This window comes from Osmerus eperlanus, chromosome 25, assembly GCF_963692335.1.
Source record: "Osmerus eperlanus chromosome 25, fOsmEpe2.1, whole genome shotgun sequence".
NCBI lineage: Eukaryota > Metazoa > Chordata > Actinopteri > Osmeriformes > Osmeridae > Osmerus > Osmerus eperlanus.
The window spans coordinates 3478346-3505323 of record NC_085042.1 but is presented as its reverse complement, the minus strand read 5'-3'; the positions used below and the strand labels follow the sequence as shown (position 1 = coordinate 3505323).

The following is a 26978-nucleotide window of genomic DNA, read 5'->3' as shown; positions in this document are numbered from 1 at the left end:
CATTGTGACCCACCGTCGTATTGCGACAAATTTACCTCATACAAAAACAAAGTGAAGCATTTTCTTTTAACCCTTGTGTTCTCCTCGGGTCGTTCTGACCCATCAGTCATTGTGACCCACCGTCGTATTGCGACAACTTTACCGCATACAAAAACAAAGTGAAGCATTTTCTTTTAACCGTCGGGCTGTCTCAGACCCCCCACATTGCGAAGGTTAAAAGAAAAGTATTTTTATTTGTTTTTGTATTGGGTAAAATTGGGCAAACACAACGATGGTTCGTTATGAACCTTTGGGTCATGTGACCCGAAGGCAGCACAAGGGTTAATACTGTATCTTGACTAAATGTAAGCCTTCTGGACACTGGCCATTCATTTGATACTATATCTGGACAAAATGTCAGCCTTCTGGACAATGGCCATTCATTTGATACTATATCTGGACAAAATGACAGCCTTCTGGACACTGGCCATTCATTTGATAAATACGACATACCCCTCTCACAATGGAGCTTTCCGTTATTTTTACAGCATGTGTCTGCATGTGTGTGTGAGTATGTGTGTGTATGTGAGTGTACATGTATGTGTGTCTATGTGTGTGAGTGTGTGCGCGTGTGTCCAGTTCTCTTCATGCATTTAAAACCCCCAGGGTCCATGTTTGTGTTTACAGGAAGCTGTGAGCAGTGGACTTGAAAAAAGCAGCATCTTTTTCCAGCCTGGTTGAGCTCCTGGTGTCTGTCCTACTCACATGCTGCTGGCAGCACCTGACCAATGGGAGGCTGTATGTTGTTTTCACCTCACAATATATTTGCTTTAAGCAGGGACGCAAGAGTAACACTGCAGTCCACCCTGAAAGATGTCTGCTGCTCTTGGACAGAGAGGGAGACGCAGAGGAAAGCACTTTCCTGTGAATAAAATGCCCTGCCGTGTTTCCACCTGATACCGCTCACGACCACAGCCGTGACAGCTGGCGAGGCTGCAGGTTTTTGAGGCGGCGGGCCGAGCCGTCCGGCGAGCGGGGCGTGACAGGGCATGCCTGTGGTCAGCCCTGGCAGCGGATGACAGCAGGGCTGTATATCTGTGAGATGTCGCGCTCCAGTGAGATCCCTCTCCAGACCCCATCAGCTCGCCACCACAGATCCGGCCAGACGACACGGAGGGGAGATTTACAGATGGGCCTTCGCTTCGGACTGGGAGGCATGAGAGCTACTGTAAAAAAAAACAACAACTCTGCTCGCTCGTACACGTGACGGTGAACTCCTGCTTCAAGGCAACTCGCAGACCCCCTCACAGAAGACTGGCCTTTCTGCAGGGACGAGTTGTGTTATCTAAACTACAATCCACCCTGCTCCCGTCCCCATAGCATAGCTTCTGTAGGCCCATTCAATCTGTCTGTGTGAATCAAATCAAATCAAATCAAATTTATTTGTATAGCCCTTTTTACACGCAAGCATGTCACAGAGGGCTTCACATATGCCCATAGAACTGCCCCTCATCCAACCTAAACCCTCAAGGAAGACAAGGAAAAACTCCCAAAAAACTCTCAACAGGAGAAAAAAATGGAAGAAACCTTGGGAGGAGCAATTCAGAGAGGGATCCCCTCCTCCAGAGACGGTTGGTGAGAGAGAGGAGCAGAACGCAGGCTAAACATAGTCATACAGTGTCGATGGGTTTTGAAACACCAAAATCCATTGTTCAACTTTATAGATGTAGGACAGGACCGGGAGACTCGCGACCAGGTCCAGCGTTGGCTGACCGACGACCAGGCAGGTGCTGACAACTCAAACCCCCCACACCACAAGGGATGTGTGTGGGGGGGGACAGAGAGAGGAGAGCAGGGATTAGAGAATGCCAGGAGCAGCTAACAGTTACAGTCATAATGGAATGAGATCCCCACCGGTCAAGTGTGGACTGGTGCAGCAATTTAACAGAGCAAAAAAGGGGAATTTGATGCAACCCCACACACCAAGACAGCGACAGCCCCCCTCGTTTGGAACATAAAATCTGTTCCAGGGGAAGAGAACTCTAAAATAAGTTATACTTATAGAATAAGGATGGAAACAACCCGTCCCCCGTTGCCTCCAACTAGTAACATACTTACCTTTAACAGTCGTAGAATTGACTAAACAATAACGTTTTTAACTTAATTTTAAATGTCGAAACAGTATCAGACTCCTTAATTGAGACGGGTAATTTGTTCCAGAGAAGAGGTGCTCTATATGAGAACGCCCTACCTCCAGCTGTTTTTTTCTTAATTTTGGGAACCACCAGATAGCCGGCATCTTGAGATCTAAGTGTCCTTGCGGGGCAATAGGGTGCAAGGAGACCGGAGAGGTACAGTGGTGCCAATCCATGCAGAGATTTGTAGGTTAGTAGTAGAACTTTGAAGTCAGCTCTGGCTTGGATAGGGAGCCAGTGTAGAGAGACAAGAGTAGATGTTATGTGATCAAACTTTCTTGTTCTGGTCAATAGTCTAGCAGCAGCATTTTGCACCCGCTGTAAATTTTTTAGGTGGGTAATTGGGAGGCCAGAGAACAACACATTGCAATAGTCCAATCGGGACGTAACAAATGCATGTATTAGTTTTTCGGCATCATCCTTTGAGAGAAATTTTCGTATTTTGGCAATATTACGTAGATGGAAAAATGCAGTTCTGGTAATTTGCTTAATATGGTACTCAAACGAAAGGTCTGGGTCCATTGTGACTCCTAAATTTTTTACTAGCTGGCTTTGAGAGACTTTGACTCCGTCTAGGTCTAAGGTCAGATTGGAAAAATTATTTCTATATTTTTTAGGACCGAAAATTTGAACCTCGGTTTTATCCGAATTTAGAAGAAGGAAATTTGCAGTCATCCAAGCTCTCAACCTAGAAACACATTTTTCCATAGCATGTGGAAATTCTCCAGACTTTATAGACATATATAGCTGAGTATCATCTGCATAACAGTGACAATTTACCCCAGAGCTTCTAATTATGTTTCCTAAAGGCAGCATATAGAGTGAAAATAACAGAGGGCCTAGAACTGAACCCTGTGGTACTCCGTATTTTACAGTGGAGCTCCTGGATGAGCAGCCATCATAGTGGACATATTGTGATCTATCAGATAGATACGATCTAAACCACTGAAGTGACGTACCAGAAATCCCAACATAGTTCTCCATACGTTCCAAGAGAATCTCATGATCCACCGTGTCAAAAGCTGCACTTAGGTCTAGAAGAACCAGGACAGAGATAGAACCCGCGTCAGAGGCTAACAGTAGATCACTGACTACCTTGGCTAATGCAGTTTCAGTGCTGTGGTGGAGACGAAATCCAGACTGGAGAGGTTCATAAAGCTGATTTGAGGAGATGTGCTCAGTGAGCTGTTGTGCCACAGCCTTCTCTAAAATTTTGGAGAGAAATGGAAAATTTGAAATTGGTGAAGAGCTAACAGCATAAGTAATAGACACAGTGCTTCATTACCCCGTGTCCAGCCCTTAGTGTTTGAAAGTATGATGTGCTATGTGCAAAGGGAAAGTGCAGTCTGGTATTGTCACTGCACCACAGCATGAACTGCATTGTGAGGTATCTTAATGATTCGACTATCAGGTGGTTTCCCTTTCTGAGATATGACACATACTACACAACTTGTACATGCTGCTGGAAGACCTGCACTGTATACTACTCTCAATCTACAATCTTTCGGATGAATGTACGATTGAGACTTCAGCACAGGAGCATCACTAAGCGTGGTTTACCAACACTGGAGCATGTATGACTATTTCTCTGCCACAAATAGATATTTCCTCTAAATTTCCTGTTTTAATCTATGGAATGGCTAAGCAAAGAATTGGGGATGGCTTTATGAAGTCCAGATGTTTCCAGATAGAGGCTTCAGAGGACTATACCCCCAGGACTTGTGAATACAACATGGTATTTGGGTTCATCATGCACGATTTTACATCACTCTAATTATAACAAGACATCTGATTGGGGACAGCTAGGACATCATCTCTGGGCTGCAGGGCATAACAGAGTAGGCAGAGTGAAGGGATACAATTGATGAAATTAGCATATTTTGTCCAAAGTGTGACTTATTTTTTTATATCAGTGATCTAGCCATTCATTTGCCGGATTAATAGTTGCTTAACGTACAGCGAATCAACAATGATAGTATGTTGTATACTTGACTGCACTGTCCAATGCATGGGATCCTTATACAGTGGATGTCTGGCATAGGGTTGCTGGCCACATTGACTCCTTCAATCCTTCAATTTCCTGCAGACAATGAACTTCTAATATCCATTGTAATATGAGGGTATAAAGACCAGATGACTTCCATTATCCAACACCAGTCTGGAATAAAAACCATGGCACAGTCCTGCACACCTGTCAATGGTTAGACAAGGTCTCCAAGATGGCAGTCACGTGATGAATGGAAGAAATTCAACTCATAAAAAAAACTACAAACTGGCCCTCTAACTTCAGTTTCAGAGCGTCATGTGTTTTAAGCCGTTCGGCAGTCCACTTATTCCACTATAACTCATTCATGAGTTTATCATAAAAGGGCTTTTGGCAACATAGGAATGAAAAAGAAATATCTCGCGCTGGCTGCATCTCTGCGTGTCTCGTCGGAGTGGAGCAGAAACTCGTTCACCTGTATCGCAGTGGCCGAGCATAGACTGCTGTAAAGTGCAATAGCATCACAACTGAGCATAGAGACAATACAGCTATATTCCATTCAGTCATTTAGCAGACGCTCTTATCCAGAGCAACTTACAGTAAGTACAGGGACATTCCCCCCGAGGCAAGTAGGGTGAAGTGCCTTGCCCAAGGACACAACATCATTTGACACGGCCAGGAATCGAACCAGCGACCTTCTGATTACTAGCCCGATTCTCTAACCGCTCAGCCACCTGACTCCCTAAACGCCACAGGCAGGCAGCTCTGCAGCCCAGAGACCACAAACATTACCTCCCTTGTCTGAGAGGTAACTAAATATACCATCAGACATGGAAGCTAGACAGGTAGATGGGAAGTGCTCTTTCAAGGTGGTGGGCACCCTTCCTGCCCCTGCACAGGCCAGAACTGTGAGGGTCTCTGTGCAAGGCGGAGGAATCCAGTTGCAAGGAGCTGAATCGAAGCACTGTTGGGGCTTAGCTGGACACTGTCACTGTGTGTTTGTTGAGGGAGGGTCAACGAGGACTTTATTTGGCAGAGGAATTTCACAGCACACGACTGCAGAAGCACCAACGGAGCCCCACTCGAGGAAGTGATAGCACTGTCGGTCAAGGGGGCAGAGCACTGGCCGAGACCAATTAAGTGGAGATAATTAAGCCATGAGAATACTTATCATAGGTATTCTTTCAACTACACACTGCACCTGTGGAAATTATGAAACCCAGATTAGAATTTAGATTTGCAATTTCAATACACGGTACTACAGATTATTGCATCGTCACTGTGGACTTGCTTCGGACAAAACAAGTGTACAGTGTAAACAAACAACGGTTCCTCCATTTGTTTTAAGTCTAGACAGTTACAGGCCCATAAATAACTTGACAGCTGTGCTCATACCTGAAGGTGCTGTGTCGGGAGTAGGTGTCGGGAGTCGAGACTCATTGTTGACCCTGCTTGTGGTTTTACCAGTCCATTACTGTGGCGATGGAAGGTAAAACACGCTTTGCTTTCGAAGACACACCTTCAAATGAAACGCCATTCATGTGATACATTTGTTTCCTTCGATGTCAGCTGAGGGCGATAGAGGGAGGTGTGTTCCCTGAGTCCAGAGAATTCCCTCACTCCACAATAACTTGCACATTGGAAACGTCAGCTAACAAGGCGGTCGTCATCCATTCTAATGTTCTCATGGAAAGGTAAAGAAGTTGGATCTTTACTTCTGAAATGTAACATCCTCCGGTTCCCTGAGAAAAACACGCTGATGGACCGTGTTTTCTCTGTCATCTTTACAAAGAAATTTACTTAACTTAAGACAATGAAAGGAGAGGAAGGATTTACTCTTGGTAGATTGGTGTAATTCGCTTCTTTGTCAATGCTGTAAGTATAACATGGAATGTAAATAATTCGCGGGTTTCTGCCATCTCTGGACGGTTGTACAAACTCTCAAAAAAGAATGAAGTAGCCGCTATGGATCTGGACAATGCCCCGTACTCCAAACTCAGACCAGCTGGAGTCGGGGGGTGAGTACACTGCAGACCATCATAACTCATTGTTACGCTTTCATGTTGTTTAAACCAAAACATATGTCTCTAAAGAAAATACATCTCGAACAAAGTGAGTTCATGGCAGTGGACCAGCTGCAATGACTAGCTCAGTGATATTCATCAGTTGATGAATGAATGATACCCGTAGCCAAGTTCATAAAGCGCTTAGTCATGAAATGACTGCCGCCCCCCCCCCCCCCCCCTCTTTTTCACATGCTCCAGCATAGTTTATTTATGCTTTGTGATTTGAGCGAAGCTGAAGGAGTCCCTAAAAGGCTTTGTTTGCGTTTGTCTTCCTGGACCAGTACTGCAGGCACGTTATCTTAAATGTTATGTGGTCAGTGCAGTTCATCTCCACTCAGCCTCTGACTGCTGCAGCCAGCCACTACTGTGGGAGGGAAATTATGGGATGTGTGTGAGGTGGAAGAGATCCTCTCATTCTGCTCTTCTTTCTCTCCTCCCTCTCCCCCTTATCCCCTCTCCTCCCTCTCTCCTATCGTTCCCCTCTCTCCTCCCTCTCCCTTCCTCAGTGTGGACTCGAAGTTGCTCTAGGCCTGTTGGCTGTTCGGCCAGGGAAACTCCTAAAATATTGCATCATATCACTGTTTGAGCAACTAGTGGTCACAGTTCAACAGGCATGACTTGAACAGCTCTGTCTCCTAGCATCATTCACTGGAATGGTGTTAAAGCTTAAAACTGAGCAGTAATTTTAAGTAAAAGTTGAAAGGAACCGAAACCTGTGGTTCACCGGTGGTTTTCCTCTTTTCCCTGGTGAAGTAGTTCCCTACAGGTTGCTGAGGGGCTAGGTGGAACGAAACCACAAGCTAAACAACTTTCTTAGATGATGGATATGTAGCTTATCCAACCCACAACCACACAGTGTGAGGGACTTACACTCTGAGTGTCTACTGTAGCACTACCAGGCTGATATTCCACTGCTGTTACAGCTTCCCAGCATCCTCTGGACTGTTTTGATGCATAACTCCAACACTTCGACATCTGAAACTGCCGAGCGACATTCCAGACTCACAGAGCCTCCTGGCTTGGCCACATCAAGGGCTCTTTCGGGGATTAAACAAATGCAAGGGCTAACATAATCAACTCGTGTCACTGTTTGAACTGAATGCGATTGGTCTCATCTGTTCAGTGACAGTGTCGATCCAGATGTGCCTTACTTTGGTCGGCCTGTGGGTGGCGCTCACCCTGATAAAGGTGATGTTGGGCCTCTGAGGTTCTCCCCAGGCAGACTGTGTGTGTGTGTGTTGGGCGTGGGGGGGATAGATAAGAAACAGCTCACTGACTGTAAACAGCTGTGGAGGTTGGCGGAAGCTGCTGGTAGTGTTGGAGCAGAGCAGGAGAAATGCACAGAAAGGAGGGCTTAATCTTGTACAGAAAACCACCTTGACACTGCTACTGGCATATAATGTAATAAATAACACATACCTGTTACAAAACACAACCAAAACATAAAACATTTTGACATAACAATTTACAAGGAGACTTCCGAAATATATACTGTGGCGGTGTAGACTGTTTCAGAGTCTTTCATGACATGATGATCATTTCCCGGGCAGGCATGGCATCCATCTCTTCCAAATCAAGGTGCTTCATCCTGGGTGTGGCAGTTGTGTATGTGACCGCTGTCTCTCTCTCCCCCCCAGGAGAGCCCTGGTTCTCTGGGTTCTGCTGTCCTGCTCCTGTTCCGTGGGGCTCGCTCACACACCTGCTGAAGGTAAGTTCTCTTCTGGAGTGAGGATGATAATGACTCGGTCTGGTTAGGCTTTCAGGAGGAACATTTAACTGAGCCAACAGTCTCTGAAACATAACAGGCATGTTGGACCAGGAACAGATACTAGACAGCATTGGGAAACACTGCCGTTTCCTTAGAGGAGTCAAGTCCCAGGGGTTAGCCTGGTCCAGGTGATGTGGTGTGAATGGTTAGCCTGGCCCAGGTGATGTGGTGTGAATGGTTAGCCTGGCCCAGGTGATGTGGTGTGACAGGTTAGCCTGGCCCAGGTGATGTGGTGTGAATGGTTAGCCTGGCCCAGATGATGTGGTGTGACAGGTTAGCCTGGCCCAGGTGATGTGGTCTGCATCGCTCTGTGTTGTGTCCATGCTAGTACGGTTAATCCAGAGATGAACTGTGGCTTTCTCTTGTTGTTCTGGCATTGGATCTGCCCATAACATACAGCTCAAGTGTGTGTGCATCCACTGAAAGGCCATGCACAGCGTGGACAGAGTCAGCACCTCTCCACACACATGACTTGTGGCCCAGCTGCTCATGGTCACGTACTGTAGTCAGCCGCAGTTTTCTCTTTACTGCAGTAATTCAACCTTGACAGTCCTTGGGTTTCGGTTGTCCACATTTGTTTAGCATCATAAGAGAGAAGCTGAAGACGCTGAAATGCAATGAATCACCTTGCGCTCTGCATAGCGATTGGGTGGATTTGTTAAAAATAAGGTACACACTGTAATTTACCATCTGCTTTCTGCTTCTCGACAGCTTGCCAATTAGCCAGGTGCCTTTTTAACTAGCATTGTTTACATCACAGATATGACTAACAACGTTTAAAGGTCAGGCACACTTTTAAAGCAGCACACCACAGGAAATGTTGCTAGTGAGATTTTGTAAACCAAATAAGTTACTGAAACCTTTCATGCAGCTGATTTGATTTATAATATTGAATGTCTTGGAAGTCTTAGGATTTCATTCAGTTCTAGACTATAAGTACAAGTGGTTTAGATTCAGAGATGAATTCTGGACACAATACACAAACTAAACAAATACAGGATTGCAGTGACAAGTAGTTTGTGTGTGTGTGTAACCTTATTTCTTCCCATGAGTTGGCCATTCAGGCCTTTATAGCAGGGAGTGAAAGTCTGCTGTAATTCACCTTTAATGAAGTTGGCCTGTCAAGTTACCATCCTTACTCTGTTAGCAGATCAGGCGTTTCCAGCAGGCAGTATTGCCTGTCTCTGCTGAAACACAATTACTATCCCCTTAAGGGACCCATTGAGCTCTTGTTTCTAAACTTTTCTGGAACACAGACTGACAGCCCAATTGTATAATCTGCAGCCTGGTCAAATGGATGCATGGCCTCATTAAAAGTTATTTTATGCTTATCCTGCCATATTATGTCCATACACTCTGTCCATTTACTCTGATATGCTCCGTTTGAACTGTCCAGTATGTAAGGCTTTGCTTGTGCTACCTGAGAAACCATATTAATGGTAGGCGTTTTACTTCTGGTGTGCTTAGTGTTAAAGACAGTCAGTCATAACCTCATAAATATTCATCCACATTATTTTTACAGTGACATTGACAGTGTATGACATTGCAACCTGTCATTTCTACTAAGTTTAATGATAGGAATTCCAGTGTTAAAAAAACCCAACTAAATCATATCATGGTTCTTAAACAGGATTTGCTGTGCCATCCAATCAAAGGAATTCATTATGTTAATGTACTAAGAGTCTCCAGAAAATCATTGCTTGCAAATGTATTATACTATGAGCCTGGCTGTATTGACCAGGAGGGACTATGTGGTGACTGTGGTCCTGCTGTTCTGTAGATGTGGATGTGCTGGAGCAGTTGGGACTCACTGGGAGAAGAAGTCCTCCATCGTCCGGGTCCCGCTCCGCCCCCCAGGGAGTCATCCCCTTCAAGTCTGGGGTCATCCTTACCCAGCGGGCCCGGGTCCAGACCGCTGTGGGGTCCGTCTTCCCCTCCGGCAGCACCGACCTCTCCCTGATCCTCAGCCTCCGGTCCCACCGCGTCGCCAGCGCCTTCCTCTTCACCGTCCTGTCCAGGAGGAGGAAGCTGCAGCTGGGCCTGCAGCTGGTCCCCGGCCAGGTGCTGGTGCACCTGGGGCCGGAGAACTCTGTGAGCTTCGACTACGACGTTCACGACGGCCGGTGGCACCACCTGGCCGTGGGCATCCGCGGCCGGCGGGTCTCGCTCGACACTTCCTGCGGGAGGACTAGCGTCCACGCGGATTTGCATTCGAAGGGGGAGGAGACCCTGGACCCCGAGGGCTCCTTCCTCCTGGGGAGGATGAACCAGAACTATGCGCCGTTTGAAGGCGCCATTTGTCAGTTTGATATTTATCCGTCTGCCTTGGCAGCTCATAACTATTGTCGGTACCTTAAGAAACAGTGCAGGGAGGCGGAGACGTACCGGGCAAATCTACCCCCGCTCCTTCCCCTTCTTCTCCATGACCCTAACTTTACTGTCACCCCTGTAGCCCCTCGGTCGTTGACAGATGTATCCAGGAAGGCCCTTAGCCCTGGTTTCACCCTGACTGGGGAAAAGACCAGGACTAATCTTTTTCCGACTCAGAGTTCGTCGTTACTCAACCTGTCCTCGTGGAGTAACGGTGGGATGACCCCAAAACGTAGTTCCATATCCCTCTCTCTTCCTGCAACACCGGCTCCTTCAACAGCTCGTCCCGGGCTAGAGCACCCCCTCCAGGCTGTGGCCCAAACTGTTACTGCCCCCCTCCGGACCAGTGGAACACAAATGTCCCGACACGGCGGCCCTAAAACCGGCGACGCAGGCTTCAGTTTCAAAAGGCAGCCACCTCAGGGGAAAAGTATGGCCTCGCCAGTTTCCACCAGGCCACCTGAGGCGCAGACAAAACCGTCCTCCACCACAGCGCCCAGAGAGATGTCATCTTCGCACACGTCCGTCCAGAAGAGGCAGACAGCAGTGCTTCCAAAGAAACCTAAGCCAAAAGTGCTGGGTGTGCAGGACGTCAACCCCACCTGGCCTTCCCTCGTCACTCCGGCTGCCACAGATGGCTTCCAAACGTTTGGTTTGGAACCGACCCAGTTTTCCCTGCTGGCAGGACCCACGGGCCTGAAGGGGGAACCAGGACCAGTGGTAAGAACATGGTGTGACATATCAAAGCCGGCGTGTATCTGTCTATGCATGTTAGCACTCTAGGCTTATGTTGTCTGTCTGTGTTGCTCGGAGAACTCGTGCTGTGCGTCTAATTGCCATTAAGGGAATTATCACCAAAATAACATGAAGGAATGGTGTGTCAGACAGAAGTGTGGTGCTCTAGAACATTGTCCTTCTTGGTGGCGTACAGTTTTGTGGGGCCGGAGGATGAGTGGGAGGGAGGGTCATCCATCTTTGGAAGTCCCTGGACAGAATGCAGTGGACCCTAGTTCGAATCCAGCCCGGGCCATTTCCTCCATGTCCTCCTCTCTCTCTCTCTCTCTCTCCCTCCCTCGCATCTCCTGTCTCTTCACTTTCCTGTCCCAATAATGCAGAAATGCCCTCAAAGAAAGAGAACAAGCCAGGCTCCGTGGTGCGACTTGGTGCTCAGTAGGCCTTGGCTAGGCTAACGCTGAGGCGCTACATTCCTCCTGCAGGGTGAGAGGGTGAAGGGAAAGAAGGAAGTCATTTAAAGCAGGGTCGAAGGTCAGGGCCGCACCTCGACGTCTCAAGTTGAAGTTATACTGGATGGAGAAATGGCATTGGGGATGTGTAAGTAGCTCTGCTGGAAGCTGTCAAAGATGACACATCTCTACACGTGAGGTCAAAGGGAGAATACTGGTTGGAACAAGGGTAGAACACAGTAGAACAAGATTAGAACACTGTTTGAAGACTCAGCTGAACAGAACACTGCAAAGGCCAGTCCGTAGAAGGAGAGTAGATCGCTGGATAGAGTAATAGTAGAACACAGTGGTGAAATTATTGGGAAACCAAACCTCTGTTTGACGTTGTGCTGATAAATGACTTTTTTTTTTTACGAACGGCTGAAATGTTTGAACAGCTTTCAAGACTATAACAAGCTTGAGTGTTGAGCTTGTAAAAGGCGGTTAATATCCCATAGTGTAATGGTAATTTGTTCCTATTCAACTGTTGTTATGGTGCCCAGATGGTAGGCTTGAGGCTTTGCTTGTTTTTTTTTAAGATCTTGTGAATTAGTGGACCTTGACTTTTGGCCTTGGCGAGGTGCCCTATAACTAAAATGTCAGCATTCAACATGGTCTGCATTCCTACTCAGATGACGTGTAATGAAACGATTTCTTCTAATGTCGATTTTGTGAGTATGGTCGATGGATTAACAGCAGTTAGACATAGCCAGTTCTGCAGCTGAAGGAAAGAAGCTGTAACCTCACGTTGCCCTGTGAGGAACCTGGTCGCTCTGGCAGTGAGGATGGTTACCCACAGTTTCCATCGTTGACAAGCCGCACAGAGACTGTTACATCACACTTCACCCAGCCAGGGAACACGCTCAGCGAGGCTCCACGCTCAGCGAGGCTCCACGCTCAGAGAGGCTCCACGCTCAGCGAGGCTCCACGCTCAGAGAGGCTCCACACTCAGCGAGGCTCCACGCTCAGCGAGGCTCCACGCTCAGCGAGGCTCCACGCTCAGAGAGGCTCCACGCTCAGAGAGGCTCCACGCTCGGCGAGGCTCCGCGCTCGGCGAGGCTCCGCGCTCGGCGAGGCTCCGCGCTCGGCGAGGCTCCGCGCTCGGAGAGGCTCCGCGCTCGGCGAGGCTCCACGCTCGGCGCTGAGGGGGACAAGCCGTGTTCCAGCCAGCGTCTGAAGCATGTTCGGGAGAGTTACTGTACACATGGTGTACACGTGTGCGGTCGAGCTCGCGTGCACTGACGTGCCATTCGGCGCTCCCGTTACGCGACGCCCCTCCTCATCCTCCAGTGTTCTCGATGAGAAGTAGCCCAACTGAAAGGTCGGGATTTGCCCTGAATGGACTGGTGCCGAGCTGGTTTTCCTATCCGACCAATCAGACAGCTGATGTCTGTGCTGCGCTTCCACGTTGTGTACACTGAAAACATCCGAATGCTTCGAAAAGCTTCATGCTTTTTCCTCGCCCACATTGGAAATGAGATCCTTACTTTCCATCTTCAGGCTGCCCCCTCATTACAGTTGACCTTTCCCCGCTCTTCTAATCCATGTAAGTGCTTTTAAAGGTAGATGATACCCACCACCACCATCAACATGAGCTGCGTTTGCTGATCCTAGGGGCAGGAATCCCACCGGTACGAGTCTGACAATGGCTTGTTGTAATGGAAAAAGGACTGAGATAACATTGCTTTCAGTAGAAGTGAGCTGCCTTGTAACACAACTCCTAAACCTGCCAACATATCACTGAAGCCCTTTGGAGTTCACAAGCGATGTTTCATCCAGGCTGTCCTTAGTGTACGATATTACCCCATGCTGCAGGAAGCAGACTGAGTCATGTGGGGTGATTAGGTTCATTGGCCGGTTGTCTCATGCCCCATCACTCTGCAACGTAACGCTGCCGTCTGCCTGACGTTCTCTCTCTCTCTCTCTCTCTCTCGCTCTCGCTCTCGCTCTCTCTCTCCCTTCCAGGGACAGATGGGACCTCCGGGGAAGCCCGGCCAGCCAGGAAGGAGAGGTCCTCGGGTGAGTCTTCGCCGTGCTCCCCCCCCCCCCTGGTGCTCCCACGAGCTCTGCAGCCAAGCTCTCACCCCCCAGTCCATCCTTTACACTAAGCCCCATGGTGCCTGGCTCTGGTCTGGTCTGGCCCACAGTTTTCCAACAGTAATACACGAAAATAACACTATTAGCGATAGCTTGATGAAGAAGGCTTATGATGAAGCACTCAATAACGTCTCTGGATTATGGCGTGCTATTCTCTTTCCGAGCTTGGTTTCCTTTGGCTCTGATCAAGCACTGTTTGTCTGCTGCCAAGGTCTGCTTCTAAAAGCTGGAGAGCAAACGGATGGAAGACTTGTAATCTACCTGGAGCCAAAGAGAAATTAGCTCTGTGTACAATGGTCTGATTGTTTCAATGTACTTCATTTATTTGTTTAGATTGAGTTCAAGTAGTGTTTATCTTAACCAGAAGTGGTTTAGCAGATTCATCCCAGCACAATCAGACACATCCATAATTGTGCCCCCAAATTCTTTTCAGAGTAAATACAATTTGGACTTTCCTATATTTATTAGTCCAGTGGCACGTTATTTATGTGTGAAAGAATTATGTCGAGATCTGGGTTGTGCTACCTGCAGCAAACCAGACTGTGACCAGTCCTTCGTGGGTTATACTGTGGGAACCCAATCTCTTTAAACAAGGAACAAGGAATTGAACTCAGCCTCTTTCGTGAGCTTAGACCCGGTATGTAGTCTATGGAGGAGGCTGCTGTAGCTAACTCTATGGAGGAGGCTGCTGTAGCTAACTCTATGGAGGAGGCTGCTGTAGCTAACTCTATGGAGGAGGCTGCTGTAGCTAACTCTATGGAGGAGGCTGCTGTAGTTCGCAGAACAAACCCTTGTGCGACGTGAAACTGGGGCGTGAAACTAGTCAAAAGTCCCTAATGTGTCAACATTTTCAATAAAACACTCCCTATTTGATTTCAGCTTGCCGTAACTTGTAAAATGGGTTTTGTTTCGGAGGAGGGTATTGCAGCCTGTGCTGGAGTCACCTGGTGTTCATGAAGTCTCTCTCCAGCCTGTGAGAGCCCAGAGGGTGTAAGAGCGTCTGTTCTGTCTTAATGGCCTTTTAAAACTGTTGCGCCCACATGTCACCCCTGTAAAAGGCTCTGGCCCGAATCATAAACCTGGTGGCTGGTACGGAGTCAGGTGGCTGAGCGGTGAGGGAATTGGGCCAGTAATCATAAGGTTGCCAGTTCGATTCCTGGCTGTGCCAAATGACGTTGTGTCCTTGGGCAAGGCACTTCACCCTACTTGCCTCGGGGAGAATGTCCCTGTACTTACTGTAAGTCGCTCTGGATAAGAGCGTCTGCTAAATGACTAAATGTAAAATGGTGGCAGTTCTTCCTTAGTGACACGCTGCCGTCAGACACAGGCCCGCGCTGTGCCTGGTGTTGGAGGCCGTGTGGTCATGAACATGCATGTTAAGAATGAGCATTTGTATGTACGGTGTGTGTGTGACGGGTTGTTCACCCCTTGGTGAGGGAGTGACTGAGCAGGTCATCTGAAGCGGATCTGACGTTTGAACATCACGACAACCAACGCTCAAGTCTTCTTCCTCTTCCTCATTGCCACACTAATACGGTTTGAGGTGGATGAGACGTGAAGTGCCTCCAAATCTGCCTCTCTCTCTAGCTCCCTCCCTGTATCTTTCTTTGTATCTCTATCTCCATCTCTATCTCTCTTTCTCTCCCCATCTCTCTCTGTCTCTGTTTTTCCCTGTATCTCTCTCTCTCTCTTTTCTCATCCCCTTCTTCATCGGATGATTTTTAGGATTTATCATCCAGCTGCAAATGCAAATCCAGTGCGATGCCCTGCATGGCTGAATAGGGAGAAGTTTTAGATGAGCTCCTGGCAATTGTCTCCACATGTGAAGTGTACTTGTGACTGACGGGGCCTGCCTGCCTGTCTGCCTGTCTGTCTGTCTGCCTGGGTACCTTGCTCCACAGCCTAATAATTAAGCACATATACACAGACTGGGACACGCTGACCTCTTGGTCTCTCTCCCCCTCTCCTGTATCCCTCCCTATCATATGTCTCCCCTTTCTGCCCCCTGCTCTGTTTGACGCTGACTCAAATACAGCAACAATGACTCAAATACAGCAACACTGACTCAAATACAGCAACACTAACTCAAATCCAGCAACAGCAACACTAACTCAAATACAGCAACAGCAACACTAACTCAAATACAGCAACAATAACTCAAATACAGCAACAGCAACACTAACTCAAATACAGCGACAGCAACACTGACTCAAATACAGCAACACTGACTCACATACAGCAACACTAACTCGCATACAGCAACACTAACTCGCATACAGCAACACTAACTCACATACAGCAACACTAACTCAAAAAATACAGTCTGTTCACAAGAGAACCCGGGGAGGTTAACAATGGCTACTCCAGTAATATGTGGACATATTAGTTGGGATGATGCTCCGCTAGCCCAGAAGCTATCCTTCACCATGAACTTCTGCTGATAAATGTCCCCATCTGGTTCCCTGCTGAAGCAGGGTGATTTTCACAGTTCAGTGGAGAACACCGTTTGTGGCAAAGCGAGGGGAAAATGGTGTGTGATGGACGAACGGCCTTCACCCTGGGACCCCTGGATCCTCGTGGAAAAAGGAAGGGATGAGGGGGAAAATCACATCCATATGTTAAAACTCAGACAGACACTAGGCAGACAGACAGAAAGGCAAACAGACAGACAGACAGGCAGCCAGACAAGCAGGTAGGCAGACAGACAGACAGGCAGCCAGGCAGGCAGGCAGGTAGACAGACATACAGGCATAATATAAAGTAACATAGCAATGTCCCAGCTGTGCTCTTCAGCTTCATGTATTCTTTCTGTTGCAGGGTCCTCCTGGTCCTCATGGCAACCCTGGTCGTCCCGGCCCGTCTGGACACAAGGTATGTACAATAAGATTTGGACAAGGGGGCATCGCAGTCAGGGGCCCAATATTGTGAATATTTGTGAAGAATGTGCAGGCGCTATCTCCTATCTGTCTCTCCTTTTGCCTGTGTTGTCGGGCAGGTTTGGCTGTGTGTATCTACAGTAACTGACCCACGGGAAGTCCATACGTTTTATAACATTAGTCTTTTCAAAATGGAGTGTTCCTTATTTATAGTGTTGAATGTATCTATAGTATGTGTTCCTTGTTGGTACATAGCATTTGTCATTTGTTAGCAATATTTCATTTCATGTCTGCAATGTTGACACCAGCCTTTGGACAGATCTGTTCCCGCCAGGGAAACCATAACATACTGGTGTTGACTGTGAACTTGGAGGGAACAATTTTATATATTTTTACAAGTTGACATCACGTGCAAGTAAACATGCAGTTTCTAGTGGTTAACAGGTGTAGATGTTGGCAAACGTAGCCTGGGGAGATGTTGGTCTTAAAGACAGACCGTTTAAAAACACCTGGCTGCAATGCCAAGCTGCAGCTCACATGAAAATGTGCGATACAGGTGCTGAAGGAAAATCTTACAGTTACACCCAACACAAACCTTGTAAGCCTTTACAGAAGCATTGTTAACTAAAGTATCTGCTGAACCAAGCAAGAGAGCCCCAAGACTGAGATGAAAACACCCCTTATCTCTTCGCAGGGTGACAGAGAATGTTCTACTTTCTTTGGCCAGAAGTGAGCTCATTGGAAGCCAAGTGTTCAGTGCCAAATCAGCCATTTATGAAATCAAGCAGACCACCTCTGTCCTGATAAAAAATGATTATTAGCACTTACGGATTACAGTGAGGGAGCAGTGAAAATGTGTGTATAATAATGAAGGTGGAGATATCTAGGTATACTTTCCAGAAGTCCAACCATACCTGAAGCCTGAAAAGGAAAATAAATGTGCCAGGTCACTATAAATAGCTCTTCAATGGCTTCATATAAACGGATCCTGTAAATACTACAGTACAAGGGTCTAGGCAAACCCATCGGCCTGCTCGCACCAAATGGAAATCTCTGTGATGTCACAGTACCCAAACCTTATCTCGTGTGCAGAGATCCTACACTACGAGCCACGTGTTGAAAGCTCCACATTGGGTGCGTGTTCACAGTGGTTCTGACGGCTCATACCTGCCCGTGTGTTGTTGTCTTCATTGCAGGGACACAAAGGAGACCCCGGCCTGTCACCTGGTGGAGCCCCTAGTGGAGAGAAAGTAGGTGTCGTCTGCTGTGTGCCGCGGATTAGCCACTGCTGTGTGATCGACTCACTCAACCCCAGGTTGTTGCGATGGCGTTCTAAACTGTTCTGTCTCCAGGGACAACTTGGCCTGCTGGGATGTCCGGGGCTGTCCGGCCAAGTAGGTCGCAAGGTACGAGATCTCGGAGACGACACACTGCCCAGACGATTGCGATAGATTTGTGTGAAACCGTGTTGTGCTTGTGGCTGTTGTCTCTTCGCTCTGTTTTACACACACACACACACACACACACACACACACACACACACACCGAAGACGTGAATCCGATTCTTTGAATGATTCGGAGAGATAGGACGGACCACATTGGAGATCTGTAAATCACAGACTACACCTAAAACCGGCCCATTCTGACATCTCTTTGAAGATGGGATTCTCAAAGAGGAAGCGTTTGGAAGGCTTCTGCCAAGCCCTTTCTTCTCCAGGATGTTTGGAGGGAAGCCTAACATGGTGCAGACCGTCACCTGCTCTCTTCTCCACTGTCACACTTGAAAAGCTGGCCTGTAATATCATTAGTACTAGCCGGTGAGGAAAAATATGATTGAGGCCAGTTTAAGTGTTTTGGGTCGAAAGGATCTGCTTGTGCACTGCAGCCTGTCATGTTTTTTTTTATTTGAGCACATTTACTATGACACCTCACATTTCTAGTGAATAAAAACATTGGACATTGCTGTGGCATGTTATGGTCATTATTTGAAGAATCTCATTATGTAATTGAGATAATGTTCCACTTCCCCAAAACTGCTATGCGTTGTTCACTAATTAGCCCCAGGCAGGTTAAATGGTCCTTGGCCAAGTAACAATGTCTAAATAATCGTCCTAAAGAAGAGACTAACAGCTGCTGATTCTTTTTTCGGAAAGTACACAATCTGCTGTCATGGGCTGTCAGGCTTTGGTCGTTAGCAGCTATTTGTTTCACAATAGAAAACAGCTTGCTGGGAAAGAGCATCTGGTGTCCTCAAGGTTATTTCATTGTGTTTTGAAGTGGACCTCAGTCTGAAAGAGGGAGATTATGATGACCGAGTGTCTCACTGCTGTGAGGTCGGAGGTTGACATGGTGACAGAGGGGTCGTCTTTACATTTCGGACTCCGTGCCACTGTCAAAGCTGTGCTTCCCTGAACCACTGGTCCAGAGGAAGGCAGGTGAGTCCATTCCCCCTGGTCAAGATGAATCCAGATGAGACCAGTCTCTCTGGATGTCCCCCTAGCCCAGGTTAGACCAGATAAGACTAGTACTTAGCAGACGCTTTTATCCAAAGCGACTTCCAAGAGAGAGTTTTACAAAAGTGCATAGGTCACTGATCATAACAACGAGATAGCCCCAAACATTGTACAATGGACATACGATCTATAATTTGGATTATAGCGGTTGAATCGTGTCACTTGCGTTGTGTCTGTATCCCAATTGGGATACATGACTCTGTGAAATTACTGTATGCATCCAAAGCTGCTCCACAGACATTTCAGAAAAGTGCCTCAGAAGTATCCTATTACTTAACCTTCTGCAGTTTGGCACACTGAGGAACATTTCAATGATACAGTACGCGTGCGCACACACAGACTTCCTACTTTTACTGTACTCAGATGTCTAGTGCTGGCTCCAGGTCCCAGGGACATTCCTCCCTGCTCATCCATCGTATGTTGGCTCAAACACAGGAATCCCAGACTCCTTCTCGCTAGGCTAGCTAGGACACACCTGGCTAATCTATTTTAGCAAGCTAGACTGGGTTTGCTCACTAAGCTAGGCTAGCTAGGACACACCAGGCTAATCTATTTTTGGCAAGCTAGACCTGGCTTGCTCACTAAGCTAGGCTAGCTAGGACACACCTGGCTAATCTATTTTAGCAAGCTAGACTTGGCTTGCTCACTAAGCTAGGCTAGCTAGGACACACCTGGCTAATCTATTTTAGCAAGCTAGACTTGGCTTGCTCACTAAGCTAGGCTAGACCTGGCTAATCTATTTTAGCAAGCTAGACTGGGCTTGCTCACTAAGCTAGGCTAGCTAGGACACACCAGGCTAATCTATTTCAACAAGCTAGACCTGGCTTGCTCACTAAACTAGGCTAGATAGGACACACCTGGCTAATCTATTTTAGCAAGCTAGACTTGGCTTGCTCACTAAGCTAGGCTAGCTAGGACACACCTGGCTAATCTATTTTAGCAAGCTAGACTTGGCTTGCTCACTAAGCTATGCTAGCTAGGACACACCAGGCTAATCTATTTTAGCAAGCTAGACTTGGCTTGCTCACTAAGCTAGGCTAGCTAGGACACACCTGGCTAATCTATTTTAGCAAGCTAGACTGGGCTTGCTCACTAAGCTAGGCTAGCTAGGACACACCAGGCTAATCTATTTCAACAAGCTAGACCTGGCTTGCTCACTAAACTAGGCTAGATAGGACACACCAGGCTAATCTATTTCAGCAAGCTAGACTTGGCTTGCTCACTAAGCTAGGCTAGCTAGGACACACCAGGCTAATCTATTTTAGCAAGCTAGACTTGGCTTGCTCACTAAGCTAGGCTAGCTAGGACACACCTGGCTAATCTATTTTAGCAAGCTAGACTGGGTTTGCTCACTAAGCTAGGCTAGACCTGGCTAATCTATTTTAGCAAGCTAGACTGGGCTTGCTCACTAAGCTAGGCTAGCTAGGACACACCAGGCTAATCTATTTCAACAAGCTAGACCTGGCTTGCTCACTAAACTAGGCTTTCGGGGTTATAGTCATACTGGTCCCTACCTTGTTCTGAAAGTTTATAGTTTGTGTAAGGAGAGTAGTCTAGAAGCAATGTTGTTCTAAGGGAGAATGATGACATACTTATTTAGCTTGTTTTATAAGCGTTTAACTTTGTTTGTGGACGTTGGGGTTCTAAACAAAATCATCTGTTCATGTTTAAACAAACAGTTTAAAGAGCTTTTTCTTCAAGCTAATGAGACCGAATCTTAATCCAGCACTGGGGTGTTCTGTTCACTGTGGTGCAAGCGCCTCATCACTCAGGACCTGTTCAATTAGGGTCTTTTACACATCATGCTCCACATCACTGTCCCTGACTTGTGTGTTTGTGTAACTCTGCTTGGTGCATACATTGATGTTGACTCATTCAACTTGAATCAGTTTAAGTCGGAGGCTGAAGAGCTCTTCACCTATAGGCCTTGTTTATGTCGTGTCCCATAAATTCTGTACCCAAACACGTGAATTTCTTCAGAATGAAGTCAATTGAATTGTCAGTGGTGTCTCAGTATAGTTCCTCTCTCCACAGGGACTGAAAGGCCACCCTGGTCCGCCTGGCCACCCTGGAGATCCAGTGAGTGTGTTTGAATATTCTATATTCATCATTATGAATATACCAAACTTTTTACCTGTATTGTTAAGATGATGCAAGGAAACCATTTCCTTTGCCATAATGTATTTTGGAGTTAATCCACACCCATATAATACATACACACACACACACACAAAAGTGAGGATGTTACACACGTCCTCCATAGATAATATATACTGTATATAATCGGATTATATCAGATTATCCTTATTTTTTTTAACCTATTAGTACTAATAATGAGTCATGTGTGTAACGTTACCATCACTCAGTTATGTGTTGCGTCACCTGTGGCCTATCTGGGCTATTGCCCTCTCTGTGGCGCTCTCACATCCCATAACACTGGCAGTGGGTCCTTCCAGTGAGCAGAGATCTCACATTCTCAATCTCAACTCAAAAAAAGGCCTCATTGTCAGGAAACTTACGGAATTACGGTGGTTGTCTTTCAATGCAAACAGGCTGTAATTTACAGATGCCCTCATGGCCATGCTAATCAAGTATAATATAATATTCAAATGGCAGTCAGACCATGGAGAGGATGACTCATGTTAATGACTGAATGCCATTGAAGACAAACATCCCCTGGTGCAGCAGTAAAGTAGCCAGAGGTTGTACCACACGACAGACTGACTGCTGTGGGCTTGGCTGCTACGAGGCAGACCCAATATCCTGCATGATTCTGCTTTCTGAACTCGACGCCAACAATTACATTGTTCCTCTTTCTTTCTGGCTTCCATTTGAATGGATTCACATGGGCTTCGTCTGAGATTGGAGGCTCAGAGTCACACGACCAGTTTTCCCCTTCTCCTCCGTCTCTCCCTCATCCTCCCATTCTCCAATCTGCTCTCTCTCCCGCTCTGCTTCCCTCCTGCTGTCCGCCCTCTCTCCCCCTCTCCATCTCCCCCTCTCCCCCTGTGTCTCCCTCTCTCTTTCCCTCTCTCCCCCTCTCCATCTCCCCATCTCCCCCTGTGTCTCCCTCTCTCTTTCCCTCTCTCCCCCTCTCCATCTCCCCCTCTCCCCCTGTGTCTCCCTCTCTCTTTCCCTCTCCCCCTGTGTCTCCCTCTCGCTTCCTTTCTCTCCCTCTCTCTTTCCCTCTCTCCTTTTCTCCCTCCCCCTGTATCCCTCTCTCTGCCCATCTCCCTCTCCCACTGACTCCCTCTCTCCGTCTCTGCAGGGTGATCGTGGAGCTGATGGAAGCCCAGGGGCTAAAGGTTATCCTGGCAGGCAGGTGCAGTAAATCTAGTGTTGCAGTGCTGGTTGAGCAGGGCCCACACGCATGCATGCATACACAGTACCTACTCGCACACACACCTACACAGTAACTACACACACACACACATGCCTAAACACCACCTACACGCACACACATGCATACACAGTACCCCCCCCCCCCACACACACACACACACATGACTACACATTACCTACATACACACTCACACACAAGCCTAAACATTACCTACACACTCACACATGTAAAGCCCTTGGTTTTGTCAGGAAATAAAATGTGAAACTGTTTTACTTAGTCAGCAGTACCGCGAAGAAAGAAAACAAAATAAAACTGTGACTAATTAGGTAGCTCCCCGGGCGAAAGATGTTTCCATCACTCTCCCAAGCTCGTACCGTGAGTCCTCATTCAGCTTTCCACGTCTGGGAATTTGATTTTGTAGGGGAAAGTTCCCTTTGTAGCCGCGCTGTGTTATGATTTCAACGCTGAGTAAAACATGTTTCCTCTCTCAGTTTGCAAATGTGCAACGCCATGCAGCTGGGCGATCACTCCCAGCTCGCCTTGTTAAAAACGGTTTACTGTGCTTTCGGGTTCACGCCATTGTCTGCCTCTGTACCCCCTGAGTCCCGTGTAACCGTGATGATCCCTGCTGGACGCCCAGGGGGATGGAAGCTTCTAGAAGCCTTGTATTAGTGTCTTAAGATGATCTTGGCCTGCATGTCTTTAGAACCCCGTGCTGTGTTTATTTTAACCCGTTAAGGAGTAGCGTCACACATATGTGATTCTGAACATTCCAACCGACTATTTTCCGATAGACAAAAACGATATGACAAACGCTATAGTATGGCTTCAAAATTTACAATTAGGAGGCTAACAAGTAACACTAGCAGGTAGTAGCATTGCTACGAGTATTATGCTAGGTTGCTAGGTAACGGAAGCTAACTAAAACTAGCTAGCTTCCGTTTTGGAAAAATAACTCACTCCTTAAAAGGTTTAACAGTGTTCAAACAGTGTCCTAACAATACTTACAAGGGAGTCAGTTCGATTCCCGGTCATGCCAACTGACGTTGTGTCCTTGGGCAAGGCACTTCACCCTACTTGCCTCGGGGGAATGTCCCTGTACTTACTGTAAGTCGCTCTGGATAAGAGCGTCTGCTAAATGACTAAATGTAATGTAAATGTAATACTTCAACAGTGTGTTGACGGTATGGTAACAGTGCTAAGAGGCTAACAGAGCTATGTGTTGTTCTCCAGGGTTTACCTGGGCCTGTGGGTAACATGGGGCCTAAAGGATCCAGGGTGAGTAACCAAGCTCCTGATGAAATAGTCAGAAACTCTATTTTAGCAAGTTTGTTTTACTACAGTACAGTAGACAGTCTACTGTATGATGTTGCTATCTGACCCGGTCAGAAAGGTAAATATGATTCATACCTCCTATCTGCATGGAGCTACGGGACATAGACACAGCTCATGGCTTCTTGCAGCACGTCCACAGGCCTCAAGCCTAATGGTCCCCCCCACCCCCACAAACACACACACACGTCAATGCCAGCATGTTATAAACACAGGTAGAGAGGCCCAGCTATGCCACAGTAAAGCTAAACGAACTGTGAAAAGGGAGCGCACCAAACTCGTCAACCTGCCATGTCGGACCGCCCCACATCCTGTCAGGACGGAGTTCTTTGTGGACCTTAGTTCACATGAGACTGTGTTACCTTCAAATGAGCATAAATATTCTTGATATGAAAGTAAAAGCGCAAACGGTGAGCGCATGCTAATGCTGTTAGCCTTGAGGAACTGTGTCATTGGTTAGGATGTTACTACTGTGTTGTGTGTACTGGAGTGTGTTACATTTGTTCCCACCATGTCTCCTCGCCTGTCCTCCTCCTCTGTCCCCTGGCTCCAGTCCCAGAAGTCTGCAGAGATCCCTGAGGTGGGGGTATGTGCCCTTGGACTACATCGTGGAAGCCAGCACCATGCAGTCCATGGGCATATACACTTGCCTCAAGGCTTTGTTCTTCAGGCAGGTATCATCGTCCATCCATCAGGACCCGAAGACACAGAAGTTCATAGGAAATGCTCGACCTTCACCTTACCTGTGCATCTCTCTCCTGTGTCTGTGTTGCGTGTCACATCCCTCCTATGTCTCATCCTTCCCTCTCCCATTCTTCCTCTCACCCCTCCCCCTCCCCCTCTCTCCTAACTTCTCTCTTGTCTCTCTCTGTCTCTCTCCCTCCCTCCTTCTGTCCCCCCATACCCTCTCCTTTTCTCAGGGCCACATAGGAACCCCTGGTCTGTATGGCCTACTTGGACCAGATGGGGAGAGGGTGAGTGTCGCTTCTTATCTGCACTCAGTCAGAAAGTGAAAAGATGAAAATGAGTAGTTAGTGAGGATCAGAAAGCCGTTATCGTCCAAGTAGTTGTAGTTCACCACCTGCAAGTACTGCGTATCACACTGTAATCTTATCAGCCTGATAAATAATGGGGCAATTACACGGACAGAAGCCCCAGTGGGCAGTAGGCACACTCCAAAACAACCTCTAAAACTGTGAGTGGCAGTTGGTCCCACTCACAATATTTATACAAGATCAAAACCTACAGAAATGTCCAACTTTTCCTACTGTTAAGGATAATATCCCAGAGCTAGGCTCTGGAAAGGAAGCCGGGCTTAAAACGGCTTTGAGTTCGCTTCAGCAGGACTCCGATTCCCATAATCCCTCAGGACAATGGACCAACATTGTCTAGTTGAGCCTTCTCTTTGGTTGCACATGATATAAAGTTAGTGTATATCTACCTCTCCTTACTTCTGCTTAGAAACTGGAGATATCATTAATTGTACCCCAAGATATCAACTTTACCCCATTTTCTCTGTTTAACCCTCTCTCTTGTGTGTCTGTATTCTCTCTCCTCCTTTTCCCCTCCTCTCTTCATCTGGGTGTCTCTACAGGGACTTCCAGGCCTACACGGAGAGAAGGGCAAGACGGGTAGGCCGGTAAAGTTTTCTCTCAACATACTTTTCAGAGCACCTTTCATGCGGTGTCAATATGCACCCCAATCAATGGTCATACCATGTGCCATGGATCTTGTTTGTTTGTATAGTAACTTAGAAAACCGTATTGTGAATATGACATGGCTGTTATTCACAGGGGGAAGTAATGGGACACCTAGGTTAAGATTAGATTAGATTTGTGACTGATGTGACAGTGGCTTCGCCACTTTGTAGAGTCTGTTGTCTTGAAAACTCTGGAGTCCCTGGGTCCAACGCCAGAGCAGGCCAGAGAGGGATGTCGGATGACGCATTTCAAACAAAGCCATGCGACTCTACATCCAATTCATTACAGCTAACCGATTCATGATATTTCATTTAGTCATGCACTGTGATGCACTCTGTGTACTACAGACTCTCATTATGTTCAACATTTATTGGGAAAACTCTTAAAACGTGTTTATCTGCGCCCAATCATCTGTGTGGGAGAGTATGTAATGTGGTCACTCATTTGTGGCTCCATCCACTGCTAACTGCAGGCTAGCAGACTGGCTGGGCAGCGGCGCCGCAATGAGGGTTCTCAGTTCTCCCATGAGTGTTGTATTAACATGGAAAACTAAAGTGCTCATAACAACTTTCAATACGTACAAGACATTTTCCCAAGCACTGTTGTACATCCAGCAGTGACTGTACTGTATTACATTGTTGATAGCCAGTGACAAAGACTGCAGACATGTATCTGTAGTCTGGAGGGAAGGTCATGCCAGCTACACAAACCCTGTTCTCACCAGCAGCATGGATATGGTCTGGTGCTAAAGTGTAGCCGACTGGATATCTGAATACTGGGTGGTGCTAGGACTGGGGGAGGATGTGTTAAGAACCGGACACATCTCTTACAGAACCTGTCCTGATAACGTCCCAGTATCCAGCTCATAATGTACAGCTCTGGGGAACCATGTGTTTGTGCTTAGAACGCCACAATGACTGTCCTTCTTGGAAAGAAGAGCCTTTTTCCACATTTTCTGGCAGCACATGGCAGCGACGACTCTGTTTCGCTTCCTCTGGATCCGACCAATGGCGTCTGACTAACATTCGACATGCCGCCCCACAGAGACGATCTCTAGACGCTGCCACGCAGAGAACGTCAGCCGCGTCTCGTGCAGGAGAAACGGGAGTTCGGAGCTCCGCCGTGGTTACGCGCCCCTCTCCCGCGGCCGTACGTCCTGCGGCGCGTAACCACGGCGACTAGAGCGCAGCCGGGGGCGCTCCGCGGCAGCGCGCTGTTGACTCTGGCACAGGGACAAGCGCACGTGGAGCGTGCGGCTCGGCGTGCTCTGGGCTAGGATGGAATCGCGAGCAGCCAGGAGAAAATAAATCCTGTGTCAGCAGATTGGTAGTCAGCCAGTCAGCCCGTTTTGATGCTACTGTAGGCAGACAGACGGCTGGTTATACAATCAGACAGACAGACAGACTGCTAGCAAGGCAGGAACACAGTCAGCTAGAGTGGCAGGTAGAGAGGCAGGCAGAGACAGAGAGGCCGACAGATATGCAGTCAGAGAGATAGCAGGATCAGCAGGAAGAGAGAGAGAGCGAGGCAAG

At 47.4% G+C, this 26978-nt stretch overlaps 1 protein-coding gene across 4 annotated transcripts in view; it reads left to right on the top strand.

The window, feature by feature from the left end:
• Window positions 1–5632: 5632 nt before the first annotated feature.
• Window positions 5633–26978, top strand: part of col27a1b (collagen, type XXVII, alpha 1b) — a 41867-nt gene continuing 20521 nt past the window's right edge. For 2 of the 4 annotated variants that reach the window (XR_009928495.1, XM_062451099.1), the window contains exons 1-12: window positions 5633–6176; window positions 7862–7932; window positions 9773–11082; window positions 13551–13604; window positions 16500–16553; window positions 17755–17808; window positions 17911–17964; window positions 21106–21150; window positions 22340–22393; window positions 23648–23692; window positions 24667–24720; window positions 25341–25385. Coding sequence is in view for 3 of the 4 variants with exons in the window: in XM_062451099.1 (XP_062307083.1) it covers window positions 6124–6176; window positions 7862–7932; window positions 9773–11082; window positions 13551–13604; window positions 16500–16553; window positions 17755–17808; window positions 17911–17964; window positions 21106–21150; window positions 22340–22393; window positions 23648–23692; window positions 24667–24720; window positions 25341–25385 (1893 nt within the window). In the remaining variant the exon portion in view is untranslated. The remainder of the gene's footprint in view (window positions 6177–7861; window positions 7933–9772; window positions 11083–13550; window positions 13605–16499; window positions 16554–17754; window positions 17809–17910; window positions 17965–21105; window positions 21151–22339; window positions 22394–23647; window positions 23693–24666; window positions 24721–25340; window positions 25386–26978) is intronic. The other 2 variants (XM_062451098.1, XM_062451097.1) reach the window with 2 other exon arrangements.